This window comes from Onychostruthus taczanowskii, unplaced genomic scaffold (assembly GCF_017590055.1).
Source record: "Onychostruthus taczanowskii isolate IOZ18803 unplaced genomic scaffold, ASM1759005v1 scaffold16, whole genome shotgun sequence".
Classification (NCBI taxonomy): Eukaryota; Metazoa; Chordata; class Aves; order Passeriformes; family Passeridae; genus Onychostruthus; species Onychostruthus taczanowskii.
Genome location: NW_024498795.1, coordinates 10695221 through 10720149, shown reverse-complemented (window position 1 = coordinate 10720149; position 24929 = coordinate 10695221). Strand labels below are relative to the sequence as shown.

The 24929-nt window shown below is 40.4% G+C and overlaps 2 protein-coding genes across 3 annotated transcripts in view; one reads left to right on the top strand and one right to left on the bottom strand.

Moving 5' to 3' along the window:
* The window catches only part of NPC1 (NPC intracellular cholesterol transporter 1), a 27234-nt gene extending 19190 nt beyond the window's left edge, over positions 1-8044 (top strand). Inside the window, exons 16-25 of the mRNA XM_041399322.1 lie at positions 70-210; positions 786-875; positions 989-1179; positions 1960-2075; positions 2630-2759; positions 3462-3662; positions 4445-4676; positions 5727-5840; positions 6616-6778; positions 7422-8044. Of these exons, the coding sequence (XP_041255256.1) occupies positions 70-210; positions 786-875; positions 989-1179; positions 1960-2075; positions 2630-2759; positions 3462-3662; positions 4445-4676; positions 5727-5840; positions 6616-6778; positions 7422-7504 (1461 nt within the window). The 3' untranslated portion in view covers positions 7505-8044. The remainder of the gene's footprint in view (positions 1-69; positions 211-785; positions 876-988; positions 1180-1959; positions 2076-2629; positions 2760-3461; positions 3663-4444; positions 4677-5726; positions 5841-6615; positions 6779-7421) is intronic.
* RMC1 (regulator of MON1-CCZ1) lies at positions 7960-24929 on the bottom strand. 2 transcript variants are annotated; one of them, XM_041399323.1, is made up of 20 exons: positions 24645-24929; positions 21950-22026; positions 20585-20669; positions 20168-20224; positions 19004-19090; positions 17684-17824; positions 16009-16112; positions 15440-15529; positions 14695-14800; positions 13227-13338; positions 12104-12148; positions 11639-11692; positions 11203-11331; positions 10752-10858; positions 9914-10033; positions 9641-9718; positions 9384-9488; positions 9231-9299; positions 8858-9083; positions 7960-8137 (listed from the first exon to the last, which is right to left on the bottom strand). In XM_041399323.1, exons 1-20 carry the CDS (start codon positions 24870-24872, stop codon positions 8058-8060), a joined length of 2100 nt encoding a protein of 699 aa, XP_041255257.1. In that variant the 5' UTR covers positions 24873-24929; the 3' UTR covers positions 7960-8057. The 2 variants fall into 2 exon arrangements, with proteins under 2 accessions (XP_041255257.1, XP_041255258.1); XM_041399324.1 differs by lacking the exons at positions 20585-20669; positions 21950-22026; positions 24645-24929 and having other exon boundaries at positions 19004-19068; positions 20168-20216.

Sequence of the window (24929 nt, the reverse complement as noted above, 5' to 3'; positions counted from 1 at the left end):
AACTTCAGTGTCACGTGGATGACGACATCTGCAGAACTGCTCTAACTCTGGCATTTATTCTGTTTTCAGAGTAATAGACTGGATATTCTGTGTTGCATCAAAAGCAGTGAAGAAATGAGTGGAGTCCAGCGTTCTGAGAACATGTTATTTCTGTTCTTCAAAAATCTGTTTTCTCCATATCTGCTTAAGGATTGGATGAGACCAATAGTAGTATGTATAATCTATTTCAAGTAAGCAGTCATCTAAACATCAGCAAAAGAGCAGTGAGCCTGAAGGCCTAAATAGGGAAGAAAAATCTTCAATACAGTGAATGAAGCTTCTAGTTTTTTTGTTCTCAGCATAAGAATAGAAATAAGCTTTTGTAACTGCAAAAGTATTTCAGTAAATAGAGGCTTGATTGTGGATTGTCTAAAGCCCGGATTTAAAAGTTGCATTGCAGTCAATCAAATTACTCTAGCCTATGTAAAAAACCCAGCATGTATTGGCTTCTACACTGCATTTATCCAGAGCGTTGTTGATGAATCTGTGATTCAGTTTAAGATTACCATGCTTATTTACAGAAGGTGTTTGTAACCTTCACTGATGATTTCTAAGAACCAGTTTCCTTGCAGTTCCAAAGGGACCCCTGAGTAGCTATGTTGTACTACCATTGCTGTATTAAGCCTGGGTAGCATATTTAGCATAACTAGAGCCTCTTTGCATGGTTCCTATTAGCTTAATAAATGACTCCTATCGCCTATTGTTTCTGTGCAGTTCTCACTTCCATGGATTTGCTTTTTTTGCAGATAGCAGTGTTTGTGGGTATCCTGTCATTCAGTGCAGCAGTTATGCACAATGTAGAGATTGGACTGGATCAGTCTCTCTCAATGCCAGATGTAAGTCTTGTGATCATGTCACTGTTCAGCAGTTTGTGGCTGGATTGAAACCTTGATACCTTGTTGTGCTACCACAACATTCCATAATAGTAACTCAAAACTTTCCCTTGAAGGACTCCTATGTAATAGATTACTTCAGCCACATCAGCAAGTACCTGCATGCGGGTCCCCCTGTCTACTTTGTCCTAGAAGAAGGACACAACTACACCTCTTTGGAAGGGCAGAACATGGTGTGTGGTGGAACGGGATGTAATAATGATTCACTTGTCCAGCAAGTCTTCAATGCTGCAGAAATTGGTAGCTAGTAAGTCTTTCATGCTTGTCTCTGCATAATTGCATGGAAAGGATCTATCTGAGCAGTGTGTCCTCCTGATTTAGTTCAGGCTCAGCTGCTGGTCGTAAACTGACATTCTATTTTATTTGCTTAAATTGTGGGTTTGGGAGGGAAGGGGGTTGGGAGCAGCTGTGATAGTCTTGTACAAGAGTGAGGATAAAACCTGTCTGCACTGATGGGATACATTGATGTACTTGGGTTTGGAAAAGGGGCTTGATCCTTCAAGGAATCTTGGAATGGTAGTAAGAAAAACTTGTGGAAACCTCTTAGCAGGGTTTTAGAATATGGCTGCATGCTCAGCTTCTAAACCTGGTGAATAAAGTAGGCTAGCCTAGGGAGACTAAGCAGGAATTTTATCTGCAGGTAACAACTCAAGGAAGTTTTTTTGCAATTCCTTCCACTGTAGTTCATTTCAGCCGAACTGAAGGAGGAGTTTTGCTTGAAAGCTGAGACAACAGGGTGTGGAATAGGACAGGGATCAGGGAGGGCAGGAGAAGGGAAAGCTGAGCTTGGCAGCAGGACAGGATGCAGTGAAAAGGCTCCTGTTGTTTTCTAGCTACAGTGTTCTGAGCTACCTGAGCATTATGGCTCTTGGATGGGGTACTGGAGCATGGGACTATATGAAGAGCTGAGTAGATTTGACAAGAATAAGTTGACATGACATAATTTGGCACTGGAGAGATCAAGTGATATGTTTTGGAATTAAACATAAAATTACTGATGATGGATATGCTGTGTTATTTTCATTAGCACAAGGATAGGCTATGCCCCGTCATCCTGGATTGATGACTACTTTGACTGGGTGAAGCCACAGTCGTCGTGTTGCAGAGTCTACAATACCACTGGCCAGTTTTGCAATGCTTCAGGTATTGGCATCCATCTTGTTGCTAGTGAATTAGCTTGGTTTATAAGTTTCACAGCCAAAACATTTTCTCATGGTATGAGTCAAGTAAATACCTTTTCTTACTGTAAGTGGGGACCTCTTGAGTTGTCCTCTTAATTTATTTGAACTGCTGTTTGAGAGAGCTTAAATATTCTACTGGAATGCTGCAGACTGAAAACAGCCTACCTAGACAGCCAATGTAACTTGCTGTAAAAATTCTGATCCTTCTCTTGGCTGTCTTAGAGCACAAAACTTGGTGCTCTGCTTTTGTTAAGGTCCTTCAGCTGGGTGTAGTTCTCATCAGATCTAATGGAGACAAATGCACAAGTAAGAGTTTTCTGACAGTCCTTGCCTTGGTAGCAATAAATCAAATTAAGGACTACAAATGTTATATGGAATTTCAGATGGATCAGTTAGTTCATCAGTAAAAATGCTTTTTATGGAATTGCATCCTGTAGTAATGCAAGTCAGAAGTTACTAGTGTTAGGAAAAAGAATACTTGACCCTGTAGATGACCTTCTTCCTGGATTTCTTCAGTCAGCGATCCATCCTGCACTCGTTGTCGACCACTGACTCAAGAAGGCAAGCAGAGACCACAGGGTGAAGACTTCATGACCTTTTTGCCAATGTTCCTATCAGACAACCCTAATCCTAAATGTGGCAAAGGGTAAGAGCCTTATTCTATAGACCCTGCTTAGACCAATGTGTCAAAGATATTTGTTCTGGGTTTTGTCTGGAGATTAGATATCTAATGTCCTCCTAAAAGCCATACAAACATTGACATCTCACCAGTTCTGTACTATTTTCTGAAAAAAACCAAATGCATCATCAACTAAATGGAACAGCAGCTTTCCCCTGTACAAAGAGAGACAATATCTATGGTCAATCTGTTCCAGAATATCCTGTGCAGTCTTGAAATGTATTGTGCTCTGAAGCTTTCATAGTTTTAGAAACTGCTAGAAACAACTACCAGCTATTAGCCCTCTAAAGGGCACCTACAAGAGAGCTGGAGAGGGACTTTTTGCAAGGGGGATAAACAAGGAGGCATGGCTTTAAAATGAAAGAGGGTGGATTTAGATTAGATGTTAGGAAGAAATTCTTTACTCTGAGGGTGGTGAGGCACTGGAACAGATTGCCCAGAGAAGCTTTGCCCCATCCCTGGAAGTGTTCACAACGAGGTGGGATGGGATGGGATGTGAGCAGCCATAGTCTAGTGGAAGGTGTTCCTGCTCATGGCAGAGGTGGAACTAGATAGATGATCTTATGCTCCCTTCCAACTCAAACCATTCTATGATTCCATAATATTATTTGTTATAAAAGCTAATAAATTTGAATAGTGCTGACTTCTGATACGTACCTGTTTTTATAGAGGACATGCTGCATATAACTCTGCTGTCAACTTTATAAACAACAAAACTGAGGTTGGAGCCACTTATTTTATGACTTACCATACTGTACTGAAAACATCATCTGATTTTATTGATGCTATGAGGAAAGCTCGGATTATAGCAGACAATATTACTGAAACTATGGGCATCAAAGAGAAGAACTACAGAGTGTTTCCTTACAGGTATGGTTAGATCTTTCTTGCCTTGGTGACAAATACTTGAGCACTGCAGAAAATGTGCTGGCTAAAGACATATTAGAAACCTGAGTTTTGTCTAACAGAAGGTAATGCAGAGACATGGGGATTTCTAGTAAAACTGGGAAGATATAATTTGTATCCATAGCACTGGCCTCTTTCTGCTGTCATTGATAACTAATTTAAATCCTTCACTACAAAGGTAGATATGACTCCATTTGGGGGCATTTCCTGGCTTTCATAGTAGGGTTTAATAGTTCAAACATAAGCAGATATGTTGACATGAGTAATTGCAAGCTGTGATGTGAATGTATTGACTTCAGATAAGTTATTTAAATGTAAAGCAAATGCAGCAGAAAATGTCAAGTATAGGAGTACCACACTAAGATTGAGTTGGAGTTGGTATCTGTACGTACTGATCTCTGCCTCAAAGAATCCTAGCTGTACTTATGGTCCATCTGCAGTAGCTCCTGTAGATATCACAGTGGATCTGAGCACCTACATTCTGGTATCTGCTGCAGCTGCTTATATTGTACTATGGGAATTACACTGGCTTCGGGACCATGATCTTTATTTGCAGTGTTAGTGAGGAGTTAACTCCTACAGAATGCCGGCTGTTACATGACATTCCACTGAAACAAGGAAGCCACTTTCTCTTGGTGACTTCTGTGGGGCATGGGGGAACTACTTTAACCTTAGCACAGAAGCTAATCTAATATTAGCATATAAAAGGGAAGATGGCTAATGACAACCTCTCTTTTTTTCTACAGTGTGTTTTATGTCTTCTATGAACAATACTTGACAATTGTGCACGATGCTATCTTTAACCTCTGCATCTCTTTGGGATCAATATTTCTGGTGACAACTGTGCTTCTTGGTTTTGAAGTATGGGCTGCTGTTGTGGTTTCAATAACTATTGCTATGATAATTGTCAACATGTTTGGAGTGATGTGGCTCTGGGGCATCAGCTTGAATGCAGTTTCATTAGTAAATCTTGTTATGGTAAGTCAACATGACCTCTCTTTGCTTCTGTTTCCAAGTTTTGAATAGTTCTGTGTGCTACATATATACTTGTGATACTGGGCAGTATTCTGCTGCTAAACTTTGACAGGCCTTTGAACAGTAGTGGAACTACCCTAACACATCTAGCAGAAGAGAAAATAAGTTGATTCTGATGACTAGTCCTAGTACTAATAAGATGCAGCAGTTGAACTGAAGCTATACTGCATCTGGTGGAGGTCACTCTTGTTTTGCAGCAACAGCTGCATTGCTGCTGTCTAGGCTAGGTGCTGCTCCACGTCAACACTCGGGTGCTCATGCTGAAGGGGAAGATGCATAGGTTTGTCTGCTGTATTTATGTTCTACAGAGTAGATCTGGGATGTGCTAGCACCAGTATTGTTCCCACATCAGTGGATGAAATAATCTGGGCAGACAGCCTTGGTGAAGCACTCCAGAACTAGCTCCAGCAAGCAGCTGTAGGTTGCTCTGGCTTACTGTCTTCTCGAGAGGTTCGTGGCAGGTCTGAGGGTTAGTGTAAACTGTTGGCCCATGTTACAATTAGATGTATGTTCAAGCAAGTCTCTCTACTAGATAAGGCTAAGATTAGCCAAGCGTTCAGTTAGTGCTGTAACAAATCAGGTATCAAATCAGGATGTATATTCAGTGTTATTCTAAAGCAATGTTATTGCAGCTAATCGTTGTAAACTGATTCTAATGTTTAATGTTCACTACGTGCACTGCATCAAAGCCAGCTTGCTTCAACCTCAGGAAATTTGACCTCTGAAAGAACCTCATGTTCCACTTCCTGTTTGATTGTCTGTTAGTAATGACTGGTGGTAAAACACCACACAGTGTTTTACCTGTGTGGCAAACACCTGGAACAGCCTCTGGGAAGCGACACTAAGTTTTGTCATTTCCCATGGTACTTTAACTCTGTGGACTGATGACAGCTGCTAGGAATCTTTCTAGCCCATCTAGAATTCTGAGTAGAGACCTTGCCAGCCAAGTGCTCATCTAACTGAAGTTTTCACATGTTTCCTTTCACTCTCCAGAGCTGTGGAATCGCTGTGGAATTCTGCAGTCATGTGACAAGAGCGTTCACCATCAGTACCAAGGGCAGTAGAGTGGAGCGTGCGGAAGAAGCTCTGTCTCACATGGGCAGCTCGGTGAGTATCTGCTGGGTGGGGAGGGGAAAATGAGTAGCCAAGTAACAGCCTTACTATTTTAAGAAATACTGTAGGTGACAGTCTTAAGTCATAAAGATGGCCTTGCTTTTTCTTTTTGAAATGCTTAAAGCTCTTAAGGTCAACACAGGCTTCTACTAGTAATAGGGGTGATGAAGAATCACTTTTAATCTGATGCTACTACTACCTAATAGTAGAAGAGAGCTAAATGCTTTAGCTGAACTAGTAGTTTGGATAAACCTCAAATTGTCCCATTAAAAGTCAAGTATTTATCTTCCAGATAGTCAGAGGTGACTAGGAAAGGTGGTTGTGAATATGGGATGCAGTTGGAGCTTGTAGAGAACAAGCAGGACTCGGTGTTTAGGCAGTATTCTCATGTCACTTGTCTTAGACTAAGTGAGCTGTATGGGGTTGGAATGGAAAGTTCTTGTGATGTGTGTACCACACCCAGGTACAGAACTTAACTGGAATGTGAGTTAAATTAAGTAATGGTTTCCACTTGTATCTGCCTGAAGCAAAAATTAATTAGGTGGCTGCATAGATCAGAGTGGATTTTTAATTATACTGAGCCTTTCCTGTGGGACCAAAAAGATGAACTCTTGAGTGCATCTTGATTTGGTCCTAGACTGGCAGGGCAGGAGGTATAATGCATACAGGAGACTTAGGTCACACAGAAATGTTACCAAACGCTAAATACTTGAAGGAAATGGATTACCTAAATTCCTAGTTATCACTTAAATACTGTTTTTATTGCCAGGTATTCAGTGGTATCACGCTGACCAAATTTGGAGGAATTGTAGTATTGGCTTTTTCCAAATCTCAAATCTTCAAGATATTCTACTTCAGGATGTATCTAGCTATGGTTGTGCTGGGAGCAACACATGGACTGATATTTCTTCCAGTTCTGCTTAGTTACATAGGTAAGATGTGACAGTCTGCTCTATACCACACTTCAAACAAAAATAGCTGTCTGTGGACTTTCCATGACACAAAAGGGTTGCAGAGATGAAAAGCATCACTGGAATGTGCCTCTCTCATCTAAGTGGCCTGTCCTTTGGAAAGCAGAGGCTGACTGGTGGCACTGCAGGCTCACTGTTGTGGGCTTGCTGAACTGAAGCAAGCACTGCCTGGCCCACGTGGCTGCACTTTGCTGTGCTTTGCGAAGGTGCCTGCTGTCCCAGACAGCAGCATGACTAGCGTGTTTCAACCCGGGGACAGGATGGTGGGTGGAAGCAACAAACCTCCTGTGGGTCGCTGTTCCTGCATTTGCAGAAACCACCTTGCCTTTCAGTGAGGATGGTCCAAGCACTGTCCTCTTGAATTTGGTAATGCATGTCTATAGAGTAGTCCTTAAGTAAGGCTCAGTTTAAGTCTACCTTTAAAGGGCTTAAGACTGATGGGGATTCATCTCCCACTGCCTTTGTTGGGGCTGTCAGCTATGAACAGCTGAGCTGAAGCACGTTGCTGACTTAAGCTGGCCCTAGTGAGTAAGATCATGCATGCTTCCTGATGACTGATCACCTGAACCGTGGAGCCTTTGGATAACTGTGTTCTCTCCCTCAGGCCCATCAGTAAATAAAGCTAAAACTCGTGCTGCACAAGAGAGGACCAGAGGTACAGAACGGGAGAGACTCCTCTACTTCTAGTTTTTAACCGTGTTCAGTGGACTGCCTGAACTGTGGCTTAGGCCCAACTCCTAAGAACTGAAGCGCAGCAGTGTTCTATGACTATCACACTGTAACCACCACAGACTTGACTCCTGCACAGATTCAACTAGAAGATACCAGCTGCAGCTTTGGACATAGCTTTAAACTCAGGAAATGCTAAGTGTGGCTCAAGTAACAGTATTATAAAACTAGATGTGTTAATAAGATTACTAAAACACTTCTGTTTTCAAGAGGTTGCATCTTTTTCCTTCAGAAACCTAAACCAGCTGTAGTAAGTTGAATAGCATTTTGTCAATGAAATTGAGGTGATGTGTATGAGAATGGACTGCTAAACCACTGACACTAATTTTAAATGCAGGTCAATGCAATTTTTGTCTCTATTTTTAGGGGGAAGCCATCACACGTTGTAATATTTTTAGTACTATTTGCCAAAATGTCTTGTATATACTTTATTATAAAATAGCAATTTTGTAGTTCAAAAATCTACTTAAATGCAATAAATTAAGTTTATACATTTCAGTTGAAGAGTCTTTCAGAATGTTGTGGGTTTCATGAGAGCTTGTTCTCCAAAAACTTGTTTGAAGAAGGTGACATGTTCTTCACAGTGCTCACCTACAGGAGACAAAAGTTCCATGTTCACTTTACAACTTACAAACCAAGAACCAAGATTGTGTAGTTTCACTTATCTTCATTTATTGGTACTAATTCTTATCTTTAATGTGTGTAAGTACCAGAGTTGAACAAACAGAAAGCATTGGAATACTGAGGTATTTCCAGTCCTGTGACTGGTATTCATGAGGTGATGCAGATGTTTGTTTGATCTAGTTCACGGATCTAACCAGCAGATTCACAGCATGAGAGCCCTTTACTGTCAAGATGCAAGAGTGTGGGGTGGGATTCTGCTCCTACAGAATGTCTGGTGATTACAAACGTGTTGCTGGTGCAAGCAATTTGGCTTGGCTTTTAAAGAAAGAACTGTAGCATAAAACAGGCCTTGAATTTTTGTAATTAGTGGAAATAGACAATTAAACTCAAAAGGTTTCCCAACCTGGTTGCTGACTTCAGGAGAAAATACTAATTGGATATAATGGCTCTGCTAACCTAAGCAGTGAGAACAACTGCAAGTCAAACAGGTTCACCTGCAAGTTTATGTTTAGTTCAGCCTCTTTACTCCTAGGTGCAGTAGACAAAGGAGTAAGACAAGTTAATTTGGAACTATGCTTAAAGGTGAGTAGAAAATATAGGCTAAACTGTGCCAAGAGTTTTATCATCTAATACAGGCTCAACTGGATTGCACAACTGATCATCCTGGTCAAACTGCTTCTTGCTTACCTGGTGTGAAGCTGGGGTTTCCTCGTAACCGCTGGTTTCTTTGTTCAAAGAATCGGAATATGGTGTAGAAAAGCATCTCATCCTCTGCTTGTTTCGCCGCATCGAGGAATTTGCGGGCTGAAATGCTGTCATGTCCTCCAATACCCCTGATGAATCTCAAGGCAGCCAAAACTTGGTGTTTGGACAACAGAACTTCCACTATTTCATCATTTGCTGTGGAAAGTCTCTGTGAAGTCAATCACAGCTGTAAGACAATGCTTCTAATGCATGCAAATAATTGATGCTACTTACTGACTTCAAGCCTGGTCAGGGAAGCTGTTTGACCAGTCTAACCCACATGTGACATGGAGGTACTGGAGTCAGAAATGCTTACTTTTAACATGTCCAGAGAGAGCTGATGTGCAGGAGGGTAAATGCTTTCCAGGGACAGTAAGAGACAAGCCTAGGGGAAAAGTAGAAATAACCTTAAAATTCGGAAGACTTCTCCCTTCCCTCACTAGCTTATTGGAGCTACTTGCTTACATACCAAGGGCTTTGAGTCACTGAGCACATGGTACTGCAGAAACTGATGCAGCATGTAGAACAAGTTGTGCTGAACAAGGGTTTTGATGACCAGCTCATACAAGTAGTGCTGTGAATGTAGGAAGAAGACAATCAAAGGCAGGTCTCTGTATGTGTTTTTACAATCTACAAGTCAATATTGTATAGAATTTACACACGAGACTAAGACTGGACTAACATTTCATGGAGTGGGGCAATGTACTTAGCACATAAATGATTTACCTGAACTGCAATCTGGAACTGGTTGAGAGAGCGAATGTATTCCATCAAGACAGCTATAGTGAACTTGTGAGGTGCTTCCTGGACAAAGAAAGTGTTAGGTGGAAATTGCATGGCTTCTCTGTTAATAACCCCATAAAAATAGGCATCAAAATATGTTAATCCTGACCAAGCTTCCTGCAGCCAATTTCAAGCTGTCAAGTTAAGTTGGCTGACCTGAGACTGCTGCCAAATTATCCCTTAAATTTGTTTCATGAGCCCTTAAAATTAACTTACCTTCTTCTCTGTAAAAACAGATAAAACATGTGTGTACATATCAGACTGGTCAATAACTGCTTGAGTGCGGACAGGACGTTTCAGGAGTGGGTTACTTCTACTCAGGCCTGTTTCTACCACCTAGGAGGAAAAAAAGGTCTTTTAAAAAGAAACCTGTAGTGTAGTACAGTTCCAAGTCAGTCTTAGCTGTACAGACTGTTTTCTGTCTCAAAAAACAACTATAAGTTTGTGTTAACAAGGAAATTCATATCTGTGGTCACATTATATTAAATGCATTTTGTTCAATAAGGATTTCTTATTGAATTTAAAATTGCTTTTTAAATTTATATAAATACAGCTGCTCTCACATACCTCAAAGCCAGGAGACGAATCTTAACTACACTGACATGGGCCCTCAGGCTTAGAAGAGTTTTGAGTATGTGACTGTACTCTGAGTTAGTTGCTTGAATTTGTTACTTAAAGGGAAGTAACTGAGCTGTATCGGGACTGCCTGTTTACACCATGATACAGTGTGCAGCGAAATCAGTGCTTTGGAAACCAGGGCAGTAGTTATTGATTCACAGTTGCTTTTTCAGCTTCTACCTTTTCTCTGCTTTCAAGCACTGGGGTATGTTAACCCATCACTCTGGAGATGGGCTATGCAGCACCTGCACACAAGTGTCAAGAGGGGGTCTCAGTGTATTTTCCACCGCAGACTTTTACTTGTGAGACTGAAGCAGTCAGGACCTTTTGGGGTAAGCCCAAACTTCCTAAGCAGAAAGGAGCATGCCTTCACCTTGATGCCACCTGAAAAGCAAACAGCATAGTCCTGTAAGCTGCTATAGCTAACATTGTTTACCATCGTATAGCTTTGCTCAGCTTCCAAGTACTTCTTATATTCATGATTCAGTTTGTCAAAAACAGTTGCAATCACAGACAGTGATCCTCTCTCTGGCTCACTGAGCACTGAAAAGATAAAAAGAAAGAACTATGAGGAGAAATAACCAGACACCTAAATGCTGCCTTTTTCAAAAGGTGATCTCTATTCTCCATCTAATTTTTAACTTTTAAGAAATATTTCCAATCATGTCAGGTGTATTTGAGTTGAAGTGGGGGGAAAGTTGAATTTTTCATGCTGTTAAATTCCTTCAGAATAGTGACTGAGGGTAGTTAAGGCAAATGACATCCGAAGGACCAAGGCAGCTTCAGAGGTGATATCTCATATCTAAGAACAGCTAAGCTAACTTGGGTGAGTATTTATGAATAAGCAGTATGTACTTTCAAGATAGAGAAAACACACTTGAACTTACTTTGAGAGCATACAGACAGGATAACCATTTTGCATTCTTTTCTTTGGAGAAGGAAATCCATTAGTTTTCCTTTATCTAGCAAGAGGTTAACTACAGGTTCAAGTTTCACCTGAAGACTCCAGAGGTAACCTTGATTTGAAGGAGTAAACAAAGTGAATTATCTTGTACAGTATGGCCTAGACATACAACTTTTCCACCCTTAAATGAAAACACATTGAGATGTTTATTTGTTTCTCTAAGCCCATATTTTAGAGCAGCATTACCCTTGAAAACTTGTAGTAGAGATAGATAATCCTCTAGTTAATACTACCAAGAGCAATCAACTCAGCAGATGTATCTAATAAGTCCCTTCAGTTTTAAGCTGCTTTGTGCACTGCAAGTGTAAACCAGCCATTCTGATATTGAATATTGTAGAGTCCAAGAGCTCACCACTTACCTTCACTTGCACTGATGATAATATCAGGTTGAAAGACAATCCAGGAAGAAGAATCTAAATGTTAAGGTTTTCACACCTATATTAATATTGATGCTAAACTGTTTCTCTTGAATTTACATTACTACAGAGAAGCAGATCCTATTAACATACTTTTATTTACTGTCACTTCTATTTCTGAGGTTTTGAACCATGCTCTTGGAATGATATCTTCAATTTTATGGTGTACCTATTCAATAATTTCATACACATGTCTCAAATAATCAGGAAATGTGGTATTATACTAGACTTCAGTATTTACAACTCTCTGAAAGCATGAGGCCATTATGAAGCATATTTTGTCTTGAAGTACATGTGCATAATCAGCTGAAACTGCTCTGGTAAGGAGCCAAGGTAAAAAATGCTACCTTCTTCCCTGCTTCATACATAGAATGAAGTTCTTACTTTTTGAGAGGATTTAAAGGATACAGAGTTTACATAGAACAGGAGCCTGACTTGTGACAGAAGCTGGGCCTGCAGAAAAAAGAACATACCAGGTGAAGAACAGTAGTAACTCAAGTATTTTATGCTGAAAAGGTAAGTATGGAATGCAACACTCTAGCACGTAGTCAAAAAGAAAGATCCATTCCTCTGTGTAGCCAAGTATTTTATGCTGAAAAGGTAAGTATGGAATGCAACACTCTAGCATGTAGTCAAAAAGAAAGATCCATTTCTCTGTGTAGCCAGATTGTCATGGATGTACACAAAAAATCTGACACTGAGAAGGCAAACAAATCCTTCAAAACATGATTGTTTTGTTTTTCAGCCAAGTGAAATAATGTATGTAGAAATATTCCAGCTCCAGTACTGTAATTCTAAATACACAGATTCCATTTGCTGTATTTAAATGTATACTCTTTAAAAGGAAGAGTGGTTTGTACATTCTGATCCTAACCTTTAATACAAATCTCCATCTGCAGATTTATCATACTTGCTATCAGATGTTAGAGCTTTTAATGTGCAATCTTTTTGTATAGAAGCATCTTTCTCTTCCACAAAGAAAACCTCACTGCTCTATCACCTGCTAGTGAAACTATGCTCAGGCTATTTCTATACTCCCAGCTTGAGGGTAACTACCTGTAACTACCTGGAGAACAGAAAGGTAATCCAAGAAGAATCTAAGCATTGGAGTCCTAACACTGATTGCAGCATTACTTTTAAACTGATCCCAAACTTGATTTTGAGCTTGTATTGTCTTTCAGCCTCTAACTTCATAAGTCACACAGTCCTGACTTAGGCCAGAAAAGCATGAAGTGCTTTTGAGCACCCACAAGCTTTGAGAGCAATGGCCAAAAAACTCCCCGCACCCAACACTTTTCAAGTGTAAAAGCAAAGTACTATAGGAAACGTGCACCTTAAACAGCAACTCTTCTGTAGTTGGCACACATTTGGAACACCAACTTCTGCTCAATTGCTTCTTACCTTCTTCCTTCCTCACCCTCTTAAATATGTATAACTGAAGTGTTAGAAACCTGAAGCACTCCTGTATGTGAGCTGTTACATTTAAGTACTCTTGCTAAGTGTTAGGTTATTCATTATATAGTGGTTCTACCTGCTACAGGTATTTGATAGGGTTGTATTGATCGAGGTGGAAGGACAAACTGATGGATGGTTGTGGACCCATCAAAGTCTCCTTTTAGCTTGATGTCAAATATAACTGAAGTCTGCAATTAAAAAGAGGAAGTTAGTATTGACGGATGTGAATCACCACCCATTTACATGCACTCGGTCTGCTTTACACATTTCCATCTAGTATTCTCAGTTGGAATCAGAGTGGTTGGGGTTGGAAGGGATGTACTGGGGGGTGCAGAGAGGACATTTTTCACTGATCAGGCTGCTCAAGGCCCCATTCAACCTGGCACTGAACCCTTTCAGCAATGGGGCATCCTTTTCCAGGGTCTCACCACCCCCACTGTAAAAAGCTGCATCACTTGCATTCCATCTCAGTCTATCTCCCTTTGGTCTAAAACCACTGCCCCTAGAACTATCACTATGTGCCCTAGAAAAAAGTCTCTCTCAGTCTGTCTTGCACAACACATGACTTTGACACTGCATAGTTAAGGATGCTAGAAACATTGAGGAAAATTGTCTATCTATCTTCCTCTGATATCCTCACACTTGTACCATTCAGTCTTGTTCAACTCAAGTCACTAACACTTCTAACCCAGTATGGACCACCAGGGAAAGCAGCTTTGCTTTCAGTGCCAATGAAACTCCAATTACTGGTGTCTCCCAAAGGCAAAGTGAGTAATGTTTTCTGGGTCTCTATAGTCATGTTTATAGCTTGACCAAAACACCAGGGAGGAAGTGCTCTGGGTTAAATGCTAATGTGTAGAATTAACATGAAATATACATGAAACATCAACTAATCCTCCTAAGGAGGTAACAGGAGGTGGGGCAACTAAGGAGGTGCCCCAGTGCTTGAAGTTCTTGAAGAGAAGATAATACAAGAAGTCCGAGTCTTTTCCCAAGTTAAGAGCAGAGTATCACTTTAGCTTAACCACTGACCAAGCCTTGCTGCTGGGACTACAGACAAGAAGTTTACCTGTGCTGCCAGGTACAAGAAGGTTTGTGCTCATACCAGTTTTTAGGGAGCCAGGCCTTCAGACTAAAGGAGCGTAAGTTTGTGTCACAGAAACATTATCATTCAAATGTTTGTGATACGATAAGATTCCCAGGATTGATAATTTAGTATCTAATTTAACTGTACCCCTTTGTATAATGCCTTAAAAGCCTACACAGTGCAGCAGCAAAGCATCATAAGAAACTGACAACATAAGAAGCAAAAACAGTGGAAGAAAAAAGCAGGCATTACCAGCAGCCCAGATTATGTTAGCCCATCAGGATAAAAGGATAAATTTGAATCTCTTACAGTGTTCTGGTATTGTTCCTGCAAATACTCTGGGTTTTGGCCAAGCTAAGCCCAAAGAAAAATAATTTCCGAATTAAATTATTAAGTTATTAAAACCTGCCCTTAACTTCTCAAAGTTATGGCACAACACAATATAAATAAATCAGACCTCAGTATCCTGATGATGTACTACCACCAAGTTATCCACTACATTCAGTGCAAACTTCCCAGTTCTGTTCAGCTTTAAAATATGTGTCTTCTTACAGGAGCCCTCTCTATGGAAACAAAGAGAAATGAGAACTGGTCAACAAGCCTATATAAGATGTCTTTTTGTCCTAGTTTTGCTGGAACTCCGTTTATTTTCTTCCTAGGAACTGGCAGAGTGCTGTATTTTTGATTTAGTATGAGAATAACACTGATAAGACCCTGATGTTTTAGTTGTTGCTCAACAGTGCTTCCTCTAAGTCAAGGACTTCTTGGTTTCCCATGCTCTGCCAGCGAGCAGGTGTGCAAGAAGCTGGGAGGGAGCAGGGCCAGGACAGCATACCTGAACTGGCCAAAGGGATAGTCCATATCCTAGGGCATCATGCTTGGTATATAAAGTGGGGGAAGTTGGCAAGGAGGCACAGATCAGTGCTTGGGACAGGCTGGGTGGTAATTGCTACTGTCACTTGCTTTTCATGGGTTTTATTCCCTACGTGTGCTTTTCATTCCTACTACTATTACTTTTCACCTTATTTCACTTATTAAACTGGTTTTATCTCAACCTATGAGTTTTACCATTTTCTGGTTTTCCTGCCCCTCCCAGCAGGGGTTTGGGGGAGCAGCTGGCTGTACTTAGTTGCCACTTGGGGTTAAACCACAACACTGACACAGATGTGAACTGCCACTAACGTTCTTCATTCTGCTCTTACCTGGGTAAGTGATAGAGCACTACTTCTGCTCCTGTACTGTTGGAAGTCCTTGAGTGATGCCTCAAATACAGAATGTAAAGCTGCCCGTATCTAACAAGACAACAGGATTAAAGCATTATTTTCAATTAAGAGCTCTACCAGTCTTTTAGGTAATCTCATCCCTTCTTCTGGGATAAAATGTTTGACTCTAAGTCAGGTAATAATTTAATTAAAAGTGAAAGATTAACACTACTTGCAATATAAGTATAGGGCATGCATTGTGATTTATCAAGTTTGGCATCTGTGAATGATTCCTCTACCAAAATATCAACTAAGAAATGAAACATTCCCCAAACTTCTGTGGTAATCCAGAACAATGTCATGTAAGACTGCTCCATTTGCTTCCCCTCCCCACCTTACCCCAAGAGGGTTGTTTAAATGCTTTGTTCAAGGCAGTAACTGAGGTGCTTTAAAGCAACAGCACTGCTAAAACAAGAAACAAGTGCAATCACTGTAATGTCCCTCCCTTCTTCCAGCATTCCCAATCCACCCTACCTTCCCAAGAAAGACCTGATTTGTGAGATACATACATTGTAGCCATAGCAATATCTCTTTCAGAAAGGCTGAGCTTGGATGACTTGGGTGCTGCAGGCAACTCAATTTCAAATTTTGATAGTTTTGACATGGTCCCGCTCTGTTAAACGGCAAAACAAGAACTGTCACGACCGGAACCAGAAAGGGATGAGCCGCCTTTGCCCAAAAGCTGCATCACCAGCGCCCCCACGAGGCAAAGGGCGGTCATAGTCTAAATGAAAGGGTTTTGTGCTTGCTTTCCTAAAATAAACCCCAACTGATTCTTAACGCACACTTCTGTAACTGCAGAAGATTTATCGTCTTGATTTTATTACTTCAGCTACAAAAATATTTCTATTTTAATTCAGTCAAGACAAATCTGTATGCAAATCCCAAGTACAACTGGTCTGGAGATCTCAAACAGCAGTTCTCTTAACTTACTTTCCCTCTTCCAGAAAAGTATATGCTCCAACTCCTAAATAATTGCTTCCTGGGAAGGAGAAAATATCACTACCTCCTACCAGTCATAGTCTCCTTTAGTTCCTGTTTTCTGCTTAGAGCACATCCCTTCTCCTGCCCAAGGCTTCCGCTCTCCTCTTCCTCTTTTCCATGGAATTTATATTTAATCAAGTTCTCACAGTTTCCAAAGCTTCTACTGAAATTAACTTCCTATTCTTACTGATTAATTCTTGAGTGTGAAGTGTGAGTACTACAGAACTATTTCCTTTGCTAGATCTCTATTTTCAAGTATTACTTTAGTACAGGACCTTTCTCAGGAGATCTTTAAATATGACCTTCTGAACACAAGATAAAAATTATTTAGCTTCAACCTACAACTTGACACAAAATGTGAAGGAGGGGGAACCATAACCTAAGCTGTTAAAAAGAAAACTGTGAAAGGCTAGTAGGTTCCTCCCAGCCACCTAAGGGAACATCATTTCAGGATGCAGTACAGACCCTACACAAGATTAACACAAACCAGGAAACTCATGTGAATAAGATGCTTTTTAATCTCTTCCCTTAAACTGCCACAGAAATCTTCCTGATCCATTGACAGTAGTTCTTTTCCTAATTTTTAAAATCACCTGACTGCATCATTAAGTAAAAACAGATTCTGATTTTCACAACACACTTTTTCCAAGACAAAAAGAAAAATATTTTCCCAGTAACAATAAGTGTTACCCCCAATGAAGAACACCAAAAGAAAAAAACTACTGTAGACAAAGTCCCCTTTGGCTTGGGACAACAGTTGTTTCTTAAGTGCTACCTTTTTTCTTTATCTTTTTCATCCAATCATATCTGGGAGGTTATAATTATAATCACAAGAGAAAGGCCCTTATTTTTTCTTTATCATACTGCAGACAGCAAATGCTCATATTACATAAATACCTATTTAAGTGAAAAAATTCTTTAAAGACATTTAAGTTGTAAAATATTTAGTCACCACCAATTTTTTCTATCCTTTCTCAAGATCAACTGTCCAGCCTTGTCTGGACACACATCTTTCCAAAGAGCATGTAAGAAAGAATAATTTTAAGCCATCACTTAGGAGCTACCTTATAGATTTGCTTATTGTCATATAAGGATGTGAACACATGCACCTTTTGGAAGAAATTCAAGTAATAGAATATTTGGATGAAGAAGCAGTTTAGGAAAAAATGAAAATGACAAGTTTGGAACATATCCCTTTACCTTGAAATAGAATGGCTGCAGGACATTGCCAAGGACAGTGGTTGAAAGGAGGATAACAGAGCTCTCTGGACAATACATGTACCAATTGACATTAATACTCTGATTCTTCAGAAGCTTTAAACTTCGTTTCTCTGGCAATACCTGGAAACACAGAATATTAGCATTATATTACCACCAGGATTCCAACAGCTCAAATGGTAATTAATGCACAGGAGCTAGGAATGTTAAGCTAGATAAGTGTAAAGATGTTTACTGTGCTAGAATTAAAAATCAGAAACCTGACAATTGCAGCTGAGGCCCCACTTTATTGTAGCTAAGGAAAGAATACACATCAAGTACTAATGAGCCTAAAGGTGCTGTGTTTTCCCACCCATCCAGATCTGGGTATAAGTTCTGTGCACAGTGGAGAAAACACCTTGCTTGATACAACTAGTGAAGTCTTATTAAAAAGTTCTCCTTACAATATTCTTTCTGCCTTCACTCCCCAGCCTCCTTAATCTTTTATATTTTGACAAGTATATTAATCAATTCTCTTCATTTCAAGGGCTTAAATATCCTCTCTTTAAAAAGACACTTATTTCATTTAGTCCTTTTACCTGCAGGGTTGACATTCATAATCCTTTCAGGTGCTAAATATATACACTCAATCAGCATGAAATAATGCTGCATTTTCAGTTACTTTCTTTAGTACTAGTTATTAGTAACAGTAATTAAGAGAAACATTGTGTCTTAGCTCCAGGACTGAAACTAGTGGGAAGTGCACAACTTTTTTTTTTTAGGAAGTGTTTAAATATCCCTCATCATGAATGTTAGAAGGAGTTTTTTATTCATCAGACATCTTTAAAAAACACATGCAAAGGAAATTACATGTTACATAAAGGAACTCAATGAGGTCAACAAAGGAGAAAGCTGCAAGTTGCAGAAGAGTACTAGCTGGTCGATTATATAGTTCTTTGCCACTTTTTAAGCATTTACATATCTTCCCCAATGCTGATTTGTTTTGTGTGAAGGGATATTTCACATTAGATTTAAATACTCATTTCCATACAAGCCAAGAGCATCTCTTAATCTAGAGTTCCCAAGGCTTAGTTGAGTGCTTCTTTATACAAGGTCTTAAAATCTGTAAATGATAAATTTGCCCTGCCCTAAAAATGTATTCTTAAAAAAATTTAAATTGTAGTCTGCAAACCAAATAGCAGAAATTGTTTTTTTAGCAGTACACTTTCTCAGTTACAGAGACAAGAAAAGAATTCAAATATGCTGTTACAAATTTACATTTTCACATCTCTAAGCATGTCCTATGGGAGTTATTTGTATTACCTGGTAGAATTCAATTCCTTGATCTGTGATGAAGACAATTTCTGTAGAACTCGTCCAGCAGAATCCTAGAATATTGGCATTCTTTGTCTTTTAATAAACAAGCAAACAAACAGTCTTTTACTTGGAAAAATTAACTATTCAGGTAAGCTAATATTTCTAAATGAAGAGCACAAGACCAAAGGCAATTTAGGTATCCAATCTCTGGAATTAATACTTTTGGCCAACCAGACACCCAGTATGCATCAGTTGCTTTTATAAAGCATTCCCAAACTACACATGAACACAATTACTATATGAGCCAGATTTTTGGCAGCATGTAAGATTTGGAAGTTTATTATAAAATCAAATTTTATTTTCACCCTAGATAAAATTAAGTTCCTCTGCTTCAAATTCTACTGCCAATTCAACCAATTCCTGACATGAAGAGCAGGAAGAGACGTTGAGAGAAACCAAAAACTAAATGGAAAAATTTGCCATGACTTCACTCAGAATCTACTCCTATTATGCTCAGAAGTTTCATCACCATAAAGGTTTTGCTAGAATGGTTTACTTAAACTCATAATTTTAAACAATGAAGCAGACAGTGTTTCAGCTTTAAAGACTACAGGGATAAAAGGATCTGTATAAATCAGATGTATAAAAATTTACTTTAGTGTTCTATTACCCAAAAATTTGTTTTAGTTAAAAGTTGGAAAATGTCAAGCAATTACAATGGTACTTGTTTCTGGTAAATAATCATCTAAAATTAGAAAGATTATTTAAAAAATAGCAAACATAATATGAAAACTAGTAATAGCTTACTACTACTGATTAGTGACATTAGGAAAGAACATCCACATTAACATATCTGGCACAAATATAATCACTGTCCATTGTTTCTGTATCATCAGCACTTTGTCTCTTCTCCTTACCAAACTTCGACATTTGCTGCCCTCACAGCATTTCTGATCCCTCTAGGAAACAATTACATTCACAAGACAGGAAGTTTTTTCTGGTATTGTTAATATCTGTTTGTTCACTCAATTTCAATAGACAGCAGTGCTTACATCTCTCATTTCCTTGATGTTAGTGTTTTGAAAGGTACCTCAGTTAGTTCTCTTGCAGTCACCAGCATAACTAACATCAGTTTCACTCAAGCATATAACCCTGGGACATTTAACTCACCTTACATTCCTGTGTGTATTCTAGCTGAGGGCTATCTGGAATAAAATTCAAAAAATCCTGCAAAAACACCCATTAAGTGGATTAACAATTACAAAGCACAGACAAGATACATACATAGATAGCAAAGAATAGATATTAGTTTATCAAATTGTCTTAGGTGCAATTTATATGGAGAAGAACAACTTCTGTTCCACCTCACCCTTGCCAGAGTTGGTTCCCCCTTACATTTTTTGTCTAAATGATGATACTAGCAAGACAACAACGCTGCCTGACCAGCCTCTCGGGACGATGGAAGAATTTTCACTACAGCTGTTGTTAGCCAACAGACTTCTTGAACATTTTGTCTCAAAGAATTTTACTCTGGAAGTAGAGGATTTCCAGCTCCAATTCCCTAGCTGCAGGGCGCAGGGTTCTTACCACACTTTTCAAAGTTCTCTGCACAGCCAGGATCTTGTTCCCCAAGGAAAATTTGATGCACTTCACTTCTCCTTTGTCCTCCATCCTATACAAAAAGAAACAGAAGTTATGGAAATATAATCTAAAATAGTTTCTTAAAGAATATACCCTAAAAAAAGACAATGACAGAGATAAAAAAGTGTAATGCAAATGCTCGCGAATACAGAGTATTACTCTTGCCTGACTAATATATTCAAGACCCAGACTGACAGAAAATGGCAGCTCCTGAACACATCAACTGCAGAATCATGGCTAAGCTCACACAAATCAGCACCTGAAATCACTGCAAATACACAGCTCTGTTGGCCTGTGATGTGGAACTGGAAGACTTGTGAGACTCTCCAAACCCGCATCCTCAGTGCTGAGACACCAGCATCCTGCAATCTGCTCTGTTACTTCCAGAACTACTGCTAGTTGACACAAGCCTTCTTGCTTTCCCACTAGGACACAGCCACTGGAAGAACTTCTGATGTAGAAAGGAGAGTGAGGCTGTTTTCACACCACTAAAATAAATTTTAAAAGTATTTCTACCAAACAAGCATCAGCATGAGTAAGGTACATAGTTCCTCTGGCATGTTATTAAGTCCAAAGAGAGAGACAGTGAAGTATGAAAATGGTGGAACACTATGAAGTCTACTAAGTATTTTCAGCTCCCTCAGGATTGGTAAGTGTAATCAAATAAAAAAGTAAAACAAACTCAGCAACTTTCAGGACAGGCCCTGTGCAATATCCGAGAGATCACAGTAAATACATCTCGATTACAAATTGCTTCATCTGTATTTGGATTGATATGGAATAAAGGAATACTTCCTTACACATGCACAGCAGAGTACAAAGAGGCATCACTCTTAACAGAGACATATATAAAATAGTTTACTGTTGTCAAATTCTGCACAACTGTTTTCACAAGAAATGGAAGACACAGAAGAAGCCAATTCAGATGAAACGAGGAACAGAACATGAGAAACCTACATCTAGGTTTGGACATTGTGCTTGAATCACAGACATCACTTGCTAAACTGTATCCTTGGATATGTCATTGCTGCTGTAGGAATCACTCTCTCACATGTATAGCATGTGAGCATAACAAAAGACTGTTGTTTAAAAAAAAGAAGTCACAGCCTAATTACTTTTCCCCCCCCAGAGACCATAGGGAGGGAAAAGCACACCCCTTAATTGCAAGATTATATCTAAGAACACGCTGAAATATGCTCACAATTACTTGTCAGTTTTATGCCTGAATTACAGTGGATCAGGACCAACCACCACACAATTTGAAGACTGCATCATTGCACTTTATCTTGCACCAAGATAAAGGTGTCTTACCTGAAAGAAATAGGATTTCTATCCTCCAAACCTTTAACAACAACTCCTGTAGCTCCACCAGATCGAACAGCAAAAACCTACAAGAAAAGTTTTGAACATATATTTAACTCTTTCAAAGTCATAACCTTCACCTTCTTCCTCTTCTATAAGCCACACCTTTTAATTTTTTTTACTACACACAATTTTTTTTCTTCTGCAGATCTGACAATTCACACTGAGACAATCTGGAATTCCAAGTTTACTTTGAGTTGTCAGATTACATGGTACTGCAACAGTCTTGAAGGCATATTCTGAACTACTAGGCAAGTTAAATCAGTAAAAATCTTCAGAAACTTTTATCTTGGCCTTGTTTCTTTTATATTTTCCTAAGTCATGTACCAGTAAAAGTATCTAAGACATCAGAGCATTGTTTAAAACAAAAAGGACCTAAGCTTGGGGACTGGGAAGAGATGTAACTCAATGCCTGATCCTATCAAAACATGTTATTAAATAGAATAGATTGGTATTAGTAGATTTTCATAGAGATTTTCAATAGATTTTACCTAAGGAGTTTCAGCCAACATGCCCTAGCAAGTGAGAATTCCTTTAGCCCAGCTTCACGTATAAGTGTGCAAAACCTGCTAGAGATATGACACGTATTGAGCTGGAATAAGATAACCAAAAAAAGAAAAAACCCCCCAAAAAAAAAAAAAAAAGAAGAGTCATGCTCTTACAAACTTTACCTAGCTTGGAAAAAGAAAGTCAGGGAAAGTCAGGGAAATGCCTTATTGGCACATGGATCAGGGCTCAGGGTGACAGGGACATTTTTCTGTAATATCAGGCATGCTGCCAGTCTGCTATGCTCAGGCAGGAAATATAACATATCGAGATTATAAATTGCAAGCAAGTCCACAGTCTTACTAGAATGATAAATACTTAGTTTAACTACTTTTAGTATTATGGAGATAGAAAAAGAAGGCAACACTCTCTTCATCTCTGCAAGATGAGAAGACTGCAGGGACACATCTCTCACATGGGAAACTGTCATTGAAATGCTGGTTACAAGTGATTCAGAGACACACTGGAATTCCAACTATTTTAGATAACAAGAAAACACAGAGAAATAAATTTACACTGGAAAATATGAATCTCTCAAGTGAGCTCTCAACCACCAGTTTCTCTGTAGTTATATCACATCCACACTATGATACAGTATCTCCTGATAGGGTATTTCAAGTGGCCCTCAAAGATAATGGCTTATAAGAAGAAATATCTGGAAAGTGGCCCAGTGGAAAAGGACCTGGAGATGCTGGATGACAGCAGCTGAACAAGAGCCAGCGTGTGCCCAGGCCAAGAAACCAATGGCATTCTGGCCTGGATCAGCAATAGTGTGGCCAGCAGGACCAGGGCAGTGACTGTCCCTCTGTACTCTGCAATGGTGAGGCCACACCTCAAGTGCTGTGTCCAGTTCCAGGCCTCTCCATTCAGGAAGGACACTGAGGTGCTGGAGCATGTCCAGGGAAGGGCAACAGAGCTGGGGAAGGGTCTGGAGCACAAGTCCTATAAGGAGTGGCTGTGGGAGCTGGGTTTGTTTAGCCTGGGGAAAAGGAGGCTCAGGGATGACTTTATTGCTCCCTACAACTCCCTGAAAAAGGCTGCAGCTGGGTGGGGGCTGGCCTCTTCTCCTGGCAACCAGCGACAGAAGCAGAAGACATCACCTTAAGCTGTACTGGGGAAGGATTAGGTTGGACATTAGGAAGAATTTCTCCCCTGAAAGGTTGATTAGATACAGGAATATTCTGCCCAGGGAGGTGGTGGAGTTACCACGCCTGGAGCTGTTTAAGGAAAGACTGGATGTGGCACTCAGTGCCATGGTCTAGCTGACAAGACAGTGTTCAGTGAAAGGTTGGACTCGATGATCTCAGAGGCCTTTTCCAACCTAAATGATTCTGTAATCATTCTGAACAGAGTGCAACAGCAAGAAACACACCCCAGAAATATTGCTCCCTCTCCAAACACACCACTGATCACGTCCACACATGGGGCAATGCCTGCCAGCTACATGGGGAAGAAAGCTCGAAGGTTTTGACTCCACGAATGCCGACGTCAAAGAACAGCTACATGAATTAGACAGGAATGTATCCACATCTGTATAAGCCTCACAACAGCCTATGGATCTTTTAGCTGTACCGAGCTGAGCTCTCAGGAGCCCACACGGATATTATGGAGAGCCTGCTTAAAAGCACTAAAGCCAAGAAACGGCCACTTGGGTCTATGCCACAAGGAAAGCAGTAATTATTCTTTTTTTATGAATATATTGAATTTCAGGAATTGAAAGGGGTGTGAAAAATTCAGGGAAATTAAGCTAAGAGCAAAGTGACAAAGTTTGCAAGTCAGGCGGGGACACTTGGAACAGAAAGGAAAAGTGCTGACTCCGATGAATTCCAGAAAGACCTTACAGCAGTGAGAGTAAGGCAGGTGAAATCCAACCTAATATATCGGCAAAGGAAAAAAAAAATAAAAAATAAAAATTCTACCGCCTCTAGCACGATGACAGGTCCTGAAGGGAAACAACCGGGCTCATGCCGGCGGCCGAGGGACGGCGGGGAAGCAAAGCCGGGCAGGGAAGCAAAGGCAAGCGGGCGAGCAGCAGCGGGCCGGGCCGGGCCCACGGGCCCGCAGCCGCGGCCGGGCGGGAGGGCCCCGCCGCCCCCACCTGCTTGTTGGCCTCGTCGAAGAACACGCAGTTCACGGGGTTCGCCTTCTCGAAGTGCACGGGCCGCGCGCACAGCGCCAGGTAGCAGCCGCCGGCCTCCGCGCCGCCCCGCGCTCGCCCCTCGCCCTCTTCTCCTCCTCCTCCTCCTTCTCTTCCTGCGGCCGCTGCCGCTCCCGGCGCCTCGTCCTCGGCCGGCCCCGGCGGGTCGCGGCCCGTGGCGGCGGCCATTGCCGACCCCCGCTCTCGGGCCGCCGCTTCCTGTTTACACTCCCCTCGCGCGTGACG